Here is a 9,818-nt window from a genome sequence, read left to right as displayed (position 1 = left end):
CACCACTCAAAGGCATCTAGACTCAATACAGTCCCTACTGAAGTCCCAATTCCATTTTTTGAAGACGCAGAAAAAGCCATTCTAAAATCCATATGGAGGGGCGCCTGGGTGGCTTAGTCGGTTAAGCGTCCGACTTTCGCTTAGGTCATGATCTCGCGGTTCGTGGGTTCGAGCCCCGCATCGGGCTCTGTGCTGACTGCCAGCTCAGAGCCTGGAGCCTGTTTCAGTTTGTGACTCCCTCTCTCTCTGACCCTCCCCTGCTCACGCTGTCTCTCTCTCTCTCTCTCTCCTAGAAATAAATAAAAAATATTAAAAAATTTTAAAAAAAAAAATAAAATAAAATCCATATGGAATCTCAAGGAACTCCAAATAAGCAAAAGAAATTAGAAAAGAAGACTAAAACTGGAAAACTCACACTTCCTCATTTTAAAAGTTAATTACAAACCTATAGTAATTCAAAGTATAGGACTGGCATGGACAGAAACATATAGAACAATGCAAGAGAACAGAGAACTCAGAAAATACAGTCAAATGATTTTCAATAAAGGTGCCAATAAGAAAAGAGCAGCTTCTTCAATAAAGAGTGCTGGGAAAAATCAGATATCCACAAGCAAAAGGATGCAGTTAGACCCTTAACTTACAATGTATACAAAAGTTAACTCAAATTGGATCAAATATCCCAACTTAAGAGCTAAAGTGTAAAATTCTCAGGGGAAAAAAAGAAGAAAATCTTTATGACACTGAATTTGGCAATGCTTTCTTGGATATAACATCAAAAGCAGAGGCAACATAAAAAATAAACTGAGTGTCAAAGTTAAAATCTTTTGTGCATCAAAGGACATTATTAAGCAAATGAAAAGACAATCCAAAGAATGGAAGAAAATATCTGCCAACTACACACTTGATAAAGGATTGATATCTAGAGTATATTAAAATCAAAAACAAAATCAAAAAAAACTACAGGGGCACCTGGGTGGCTCAGTCGGTTGAGCATCCAACTACTGGTTTCAGCACAGTTCATGATCTCAGTTCGTGGGTCTCAGCCCTGCACTGGGCTCTGTGGTGTTTGTGTGGGGCCTGCTTGGAATTCTCTTTCTTTTCTCTCTGCCCTTTCCCTGCTCCTGCTCTCTCTTTCTCTCTCTCTCAAAATAAATAAGATTTGAAAAAAACCCTCCTGCAATTCAACAAGGGAAAAAAAAATTTAAAAATGGGCAAAGGATGTGAATAAACATTTCTCTAAAGAAGATATACAAATGGCCAGTATGCACATGAAACAATGCTCAACATCACTAATCATTAGATAAATACAAATCAAAACCACAATAAAAATTCTACTTCACACCCATTAGGTTGGCTGTGATCTCCCAAACACCAAAACAAAGGAAAAACCCAAAACATATTGGCAAGTTTGTGGAGAAACTGGAAGCTTTGTACACTGCCGTTGGGAATATAAAATGGTGCAGCGCTATGGAAGAGAACATGCAGTGCTTCACAAAATTAAACAGAATTTCCATATGATCCAGCAATTCCATTTACAGGTATATTTGTAATAGAACTGAAAGTAGGGACCTGAACAGGTATTTGTACACCTATGTTCATAGAAACATTATTCACAATAGTCAAAAGAAGGAAACAAGCCAAGTATCCATCAAGATGAATCGATAAACAAAATATGGATATCCGGATAAAAGAATATTATTTAGCCTTTTTTTTTTAATGTTTTATTTCTGAGAGAGAGAGAGACAAACAGACAGACAGCGTGAGTAGGGAAGAGTCAGAGAGAGAGACACACACAGAATCTGAAACAGGCTCCAGGCTCCGACCTGTCAGCACAGAGCCCGACACAGGGCTCGAACCCACAAACTGCGAGATCATGACCTGAACCTATGTCGGACGCTTAACCGACTGAGCCACCCAGGCGCCTCTATTATTCAGCCTTAAAAAGTAAGGAGATTCTTCAATGTGATGATACAAAATGGATGAACCTTAAGAATATTATGCTACGTGAAATGCACCAAACAAAAATGTATAAATTTTATGATTCTGCTGAAATGAAGTACCTAGAAATTCACAGCAATAGAAAATAGAATGGGGATTCTCAGGCGCTGGGGTAGGAAGCAATGACAAGTTAGTGTTTAATGGGAACAGAGTTTCAGTTTGAGATGATAAAAAATGTTCTAGAGATAAGCACTGGTGGTGGCTGCACAACAACGTGACTGTGTCTTTCCATCCCAGTAACCCTATCACCAAGGAAGACCACTCTCAGAAGCACTCTGTCCTCTACAGGATAAACACACCAATTATATTCTTCACCTCCTTGAAAGCACCTAGAGTCAGATCAGCTTTGGAAATGGGACTAACGCTTACATTTCCCACAACTCATCTTAGGTGACTTGTCACCACAACTGCCAACATACTCTCAGTCATTACTGTATTTACCAAATGTGAAGCAAAGCTATTTAACTGTTTGGGTCCAAGAGCACCCATGAGTAAACAACAGTAAGAGAACTCAAGGGACCACAGTCATGTAAAGCTGTCTTTCACTCTAAGGAAAAGTCTATGCCCGACAGATTTTATTAACTCAACCCAACAGAATGCAAGTAATAACAGTAGCAGTGATAACAGTGATAATGGTAATAGTAAAAAGGAATCCAAATAAACAAGAGTTAGTACCAGTCAGAAAATCAATAGTCACAGCACTGGTTAGGCTTTTGCGATATTATTACAGTGACTCTTTCAGAACGAGATTTGTGTGGACCACAGCGGACAATACTGCTGCTATCCGACTAAGTAGAACCTGAGTCTTTATAATGCAGCCAAACATTTGGCTTCTGGTTATGACAGAAAACGGAATAAAAAGAAGTCCTTGAATGTATCCATATCAGACTTAAGAGGCATTACTTTACTGAAATCAGGCTTAAATACTTAAACTTGAAATACAAAATAATTAAGAAGCTCAAAATACACAGTATGACTCATAAAGTAAGGACTGTGCTAGCTGATAAGCCCACTACAATTATATTCATTTTAGCATTTGTACCTTGTTTCAAGTACCCTTGAAAGATTAATTTTTCAAAATGTGTATAAAGTAAGCACTTCTTTTAAGATACCCCATAATACAAATGACTCACTGGTTTGTACAGAAGCAATCCTCTCCATTTATTCCAAATAACTGCGAATTCCAGAACTCAATGAAAATATTTTCTATTCTTTGAAAACTTTAAGGAAAGAATGCTATGTTAAATCTCCAAATTAATACCAGCTTCACTTTTAGGTTATGTTTAAATTTAAACCAGCTTCACTTTTCACATACATTTAAATATAAAAACTTTAGATCCTACCTTGAAGTGTTCAAACGTGCGCTTACGATATTCACACCACTCCACAAAAAAGTGTAGGCTTCGGAAAAACATCAGCAGATCTCTTCTATCTTCTGCTCTGTAGGAATAAAAGATCTTATGATTAGTAAATATAAATGGGAGCCCCATTCTGGCATTTTTAAGCTTTTTTTTAAATAATTTTTAAAATGTTTATTTATTTTTAAGAGAAAGAGAGGGAGGGAGGAAAGGACAGAGGGAAGGGCAGAGAGAAAAGGAGTCATAGAATCCGAAGCCGGCTCCAGGCTCTGAGCCGTCAGCACAGAGCCCAACGCAGGGGCTCGAACTCATGAACCATGAGATAATGATCTGAGCTGAAGTCAGGTGTTTAACCAACTGAGCAACTCAGGCGCCACTTATTATTGTTTTTTATATATACTACACTAAAGCTAAAAAAGAAGAACTTGATACATTTCTACATTTTGAACAGTATGTGCCCCTGTGTGATTGCTAATGCTAATTTCTTCTTTTTCTTAAATCAAATTTTAGTTAGTTAACATACTGTGAAGTATCGGTTTCAGGAAATTTCAGTAATTCATCACTTACATACATCACCCAATATTCATCACAAGTGCCCTCCTTAGTACCCATCCTCCATCTAGCCCAACTCCCCTCTATCAACCTTCAGTTTGTTCTCTATCCTTAAGAGTCTTTTGTAGTCTGTTTCCTTCTTTCCTCTACTCCTTCTCCTTCCCATATGCTCATGTGTTTTGTTTCTTAAATTCCACATATGAGTGAAATAATATGATACTGGTCTTTCTCTGACTTATTGCACTTAGCAGAATACATTCTAGCTCCATCCATGTCACTGCAAATGCAAGATTTTCTTTTTTTTTTTTTTTTGATGGCTGAGTAGTATTCCATCATGTATATACACCACATTTTTATCCATTAGTCAGTTGATGGACATTTGGCTATTGTTGATAACGCTGCTATAAACACTGGGGTGCATGTACCTCTTTAAATCTGTATTTTTGTTTCCTTTGGATAAATACCTAGCAGTGCAATTGCTATATTACAGGGTTGTTCTATATTTACTTTTTGAGGACCCTCATTACTGTTCTCCAGAGCAGCCTGGCCCAGTTTGCATTCCCACCAATGCCAAGAGCCGTCCCCTTCCTTCACAACCTTGCAACACCTGTTGTTTCCTGTGTTAATTTTAGCCATTCTGACAGGTGTGAGGTGCTATCTCACTGTAGTTTTGACTTGTGTTCCCTGATGATGAGTGATGTTGGGCATTTTTTCATGTGTCTGTTATCTAGAGGTCTTCTTTGGAGAAGTGTCTATTTATTTATATCTTCCGCCCATTTCTTAACTGGATTATTTGGATTTTGGGTGTTGAGTTTTTTAAGTTATTTATATATTTTAGGATACTAACCCTTTATCAGAAATGTCATTTGCAAATACCTTCTCCCATTGTTTTGCTAATTGCTTCCTTTGCTGTGCAGAACCTTTTTATGTTGATGAGGTCCCAGTAGCTCATGTTTGCTTTGTTTCCCTTGCCTTTTGGGATGTGTCTAGTAAGAACTTGCCCCAGCCGAATTCAAAGAGGTTGCTGCCAGTCTTCTCCTCCAGGATTTGCGTGGCTTCCTGTCTCACATTTAGGTCTTTCATCCATTTTAAATTTATTTTTGTGTATGGTGTAAGCAAGTGGCCTAATTCCATTCTTCTGTATGTCGCTATCTAGTTTTTCCAACATCATTTGTTGAAGCGACTGCTAATTTCTCAGCCTAAAATGCCTTTTCCCCAACTTAGTCCTACTCATCTTTCAAGATATTACTCAAATTCCACATTCTCCTTGATTTCGTATTTGATAACCATAGTACATAAGAAAGACTATATCTGGTCTTTGCCTCCAGTTTCTGGCACAGAGCTTCAAAGAACCTTGGAATTCCTGAGTGACAAGGAGTGCCTTTCTTATGCAAATGAAGTGACAAGGGGTGGCCTAGATAGCCTCAGGATGGGAGTGATCACCAGAAAGACTACACACATGTTGAAAGGGTTGAACTCTGACCTAACCAGACCTTCAGGGAGAAAATGGGAGCTGGAGGATTTTAATCACATGGCCAATCATCCCACCAACTATGCCTCTGTAATGAGACCCCAAACAAAACTCTGGACAAGAGAGTCCTGGGGAGCCTCCTGGTTGGTGAACACATTGACTTTCAGGAGGCTGATGTGCTCAGATTTGCTCCTCCTCCACCCCATTCACCCAACTCCAGAACCCTGACTTACACATTGCTTCCATTTGCCTTCTTCTGTGAATAGCTTTTTATAATAAAACGACAATGTTTAGTGTAACACTTTCAGTGAGTTTTCAGTCTTTCTAGCAAGTTATCAAATCTGAGTGTGTTGTGGGAACCCCCAAACTTAGTTACTCAGTAGGTTGCAAGTACAGATGACTTTTGATACTTAGGGATGGCACTGAAGTAGGGCAGTTGTGTTCAGGACTTTGCCTTTAACTTGCAGGTCTGAACTAAATCTGAGTCGTGTTAGGACTGAACTGAATTACAGAACATTCCACTTGGTGTCACAGATTATTGTGGGAACAATGACCTCACCACCACATTACATGTCATAATCCAAAATAGCTAGAAATAATTTCATTTCTATGCCTGTGAGCTCCCATGGAATTTACCATAATGTTCTTAATACTACACCTATTGTTATACTGACACCCAAAAATGAGCACCTTGTAGACAAGAGGAATGTATTCATTTAACCATTCATTCCATAAATGATTTTAAGTCCTCATTCTAATCATGATGGAGTAAGCACAATCCACCTGAACACTCCAATTACTATTCAGAACTATGGACACAACACACAAAGCAGATAGTAAAAGACTGTGAAATGTGGACAAAAGAAGGCAGAATGGTAAGAACCTTCAGGAATTAAGGGAGGAGTAAGGAGTGAGGTAAGGAGTTGCTTGGGGTTTATTTTTAACTCCTGGATATCCCAACCTGGATGTTACAGCAGACTCCAACTCAGAGCTACCAAAGGTTGGAGGAAAAAAGAAAAAGATAAAAAAAAGTTCCAAGGAAAGCAAGAGTTGTATAAAATGAGAACGAGGAGTACACTGCTCTTGATGATGAATTTTTGGATTTAGCACCAAAAGCTAAGGCAACAAAACCAAAAATGAACAAGGGATCACATCGAACTTAAAATGATTCTGCACAGCAAAGGAAACCATCCAAAAATGAAAAGGCAACCTATAAATGGGGAAAAAAATATTTGCCAACCATGTATCTGATAAGGGTAGGTAACCAAAATATATAAAGAATTCATAAAACTCAATAGCAAAAGAACACGATCAGATTGACAGATGGGCAGAGGATCTGAACAGACATTTTCCCAGAGAAGATAAACTAATGGGCAGAAGGCACAGGAAAAGAGGCTCAACATCATATGTGCAGAAATGTAAATCAAAACCACAAATGAGAGATCACCTTGCACCTGTTAGGATGGTAGTAGCAGAAAGACAAGAAACCACTAGGGCTGGCAGATGTGGAGAAAAGGAATCCTTGTGCACTGTTGGTAGGAACAGAAATTGGTGCAATCACTAAGGAAAACAATATGGAGGTTCCTAAAAAAAATTCAAAATAGAACTACCACATGATCCAGCAATTCCATTTCTGCATATCTAACCCAAAAGAAAACACTAACTCAAAAAGATATCTGCACCTCCATGTTCACTGCAGCATTACATACAATAGCCAAGATATGGAAACAACATAACTGCCCATCGATGAATGGAGAGATAAATTCATTCTGGTACATCAACACAATGGAATATTATTCAGCCATAAATAAGAAGGCCATCCTGTCATCTGCAAGAACATGATGGGACCTTAAGGTCATTATGCTAAGTGAAATAAATCACACAGAAAAGGTAAAACACCGTAAGACCTCACTTCTGTGTGGGATCCCCCAAAGGAAAAAACAAAAACAATACTCACAGATACAGAGGATAGATTGGTGACTGCCAGAGGGAGGGGTGGGGAGTGGGCAAAATGACTGCAGGTGGTCAAGGTACAAACTTTCAGTTATAAAATAAATGAGTCATGGGGATTTAACGCACAGTACGACTATAGTTAATATTACTCTATTATAAATTTGAAAGTTGCTACGAGGGTAAATGTTAAAAGTTCTCATCAGAGGGGCGCCTGGGTGGCTTAGTTGGTTAAGCTTCCGACTTTCGCTTAGGTCACGATCTCACGGTTCGTGGGTTCGAGCCCCGCGTCGGGCTCTGTGCTGACTGCCAGCTCAGAGCCTGGAGCTTGTTTCAGAGTCTGTGACTCCCTCTCTCTCTGACCCTCCCCTACTCATGCTCTCTCTCTCCTAGAAATAAATAAAACATTTAAAAAAAAAAAATCAAAATCAAATAGTCTGGCAAAAATGAAATCTTGGAGTAGCACTGATATAANCGGGCTCTGTGCTGACTGCCAGCTCAGAGCCTGGAGCCTGTTTCAGAGTCTGTGACTCCCTCTCTCTCTGACCCTCCCTTACTCATGCTGTCTCTCTCCTAGAAATAAATAAAACATTTAAAAAAAAAAAAAAAGTTCTCATCAGAAAAAAACTGTAAATACACATGGTGATGGATGTTAACCACACTTGTGATAATCATTTCATGATTTACATGTATACTGAATTATATGCTGTACACCTAAAATGAATACAGTGTTATATGTCAACTAAATCTCAATTCTAAAAAATCTAATGTTTGAAATCATGCAACTTAGTCCACTGAACATAATGTTCATAATTTCCTTTGTGATTTATTATACAGCAGCAAAAGTTTTCAAAAATTAGGTAATACAATTTTTGAAATGGTTAGAGAGAGAGGCCATGCAAAACAGAACCCCAATGTCCAAGAGGAGCTGTGCTCTCTTCCTCCCAATCAGGCAACTGGCACTGCTGACAATACCAAAGCCAGCAGAGAAGCAGAGCTCTCGCCTCCTGATGGGCGGCGGCTGCTGCTGCTGCTGCTGCTGCTGCTGCTGCTGCTGCTGCTGCTGCTGCGGGAGGAGGCTCCGTCAACCAGCCCCACCTGACCCCAACCTGACCCCAAGCAACACTGAGCCAAGGGGAGGGGCCCCTCCCACTCCCTGCCAGGAGCGCTCCTGCAAACACAGGAAGATGCTTTGTCAACATTCGCCACCCTACACTAAGGGCTCCCAATCCCAGAATGGGGACAATCCAGGAGAAAAAAACCTAGAGAAAGGGATCCTTCACCTCCGTATATGAAGTCCTAAGATCATTCCAAGTGGCCTTCACACAAATCTGACCAGAACAATAAAGCAAAGATATCAAGAACTGAATTAGAGTAGATGCCCAGAATTCAGGGTGGTCTCCGGGCAGTACACGAGAGGAGCAAACTGGAATATGGGATTTAAACTACAGCCCATAAAAGTGAGCCAGGATGTGGCTTTGCAAAGCCTCCTGACAAGGACAACTGCAAACATGACAAAGTAGGGACTCTGGGGATGTCCTTCCTCAGAAACACCAAAACCACCACGCACTGTCAGGGTCACACTCACTGGAAAGTGGCAAGACAGGAAACTGTTTCCAGCATCCCAGCAAACACATAACCAGGAGGAGGGCCACTGAGCAGAGGATAACGCTGCAGTGTTTCAGCTGATGCAGCCATGTCCCCACCTGAGTTCGGTGGGTCTTGAAAATGACATCCTGCTTTCCTGGTGGAACCTCAGCTGACCACAACAGACAGATCGTATTCCCAAAGAACCGTGTTTCTCTTGTGTTCCCATGTGAGCTCTGTTTGCTTTGATCTGTCTGTGGGGTCCCTGAGGACTAATGAAAAGGGCCTGATTATTTTCCACTACCTCAGAACTTTCCCTGAACCCACGACAATGCACAGGGCATTTCTCAAAGATACTGAGAGTCAAACGAATAAGCTGGTGACATCAAGTACAAAATAGCCAGGGAACAACGGACATGCTGAAAGCCATGGGAGGAAAACGCGCGGAGGGAAAACAACAAGTCTGAAAAGAATCTGTGTAAGAAGAAACCGGAAAACCACGTACGGTTCAGGGAGTTCGCTCAGAAAAGACATCAGATAACCATGTCCTTTCAACTCTGGCTCATCGTTAGCCTCAAAGTAAGCAGGGAATAAAGGCAAAGGCAGATGTTGAAAGACCTTGCTAAGTGCAGAAGGAATGTCCCAACACAGAGCCAAAATGAAGAGAAAGGAGATAAAATATTTTTGCTTTCATTGCTTGTGTTTCCTTTTTGTGCATAATTCCAAAATGTCCATATTCAAAAACAACTACAAAAAATTAAGCAACAAGTGTGCCTGGATCACTTAGTCCGTTAAGCATCTGACTTTGGCTTGGGTCATGATTTTGCGGTTTGTGAGTTCAAGCCCTGCATCAGGCTCTGCACTGACAGTGTGGAGCCTGCTTGGTATTCTCTCTCTCTCTC

The 9,818-nt window shown here is 40.2% G+C and overlaps 1 protein-coding gene across 2 annotated transcripts in view; it reads right to left on the bottom strand.

The window, feature by feature from the left end:
- Nucleotides 1–9,818, bottom strand: part of LOC120219629 (centromere protein P) — a 235,405-nt gene that overhangs the window by 172,085 nt on the left and 53,502 nt on the right. For both annotated transcript variants that reach the window (XM_039216469.1, XM_039216470.1), the window contains exon 5: nucleotides 3,342–3,438. In XM_039216469.1, the coding sequence (XP_039072400.1) occupies nucleotides 3,342–3,438 (97 nt within the window). The remainder of the gene's footprint in view (nucleotides 1–3,341; nucleotides 3,439–9,818) is intronic.

The sequence above is a fragment of the Hyaena hyaena genome, unplaced genomic scaffold (genome assembly GCF_003009895.1).
Source record: "Hyaena hyaena isolate Hyena2069 unplaced genomic scaffold, ASM300989v1 scaffold_634, whole genome shotgun sequence".
NCBI lineage: Eukaryota > Metazoa > Chordata > Mammalia > Carnivora > Hyaenidae > Hyaena > Hyaena hyaena.
The sequence above is the reverse complement of the archived record's forward strand: the minus strand, read 5'-3'. Positions and strand labels throughout refer to the sequence as shown.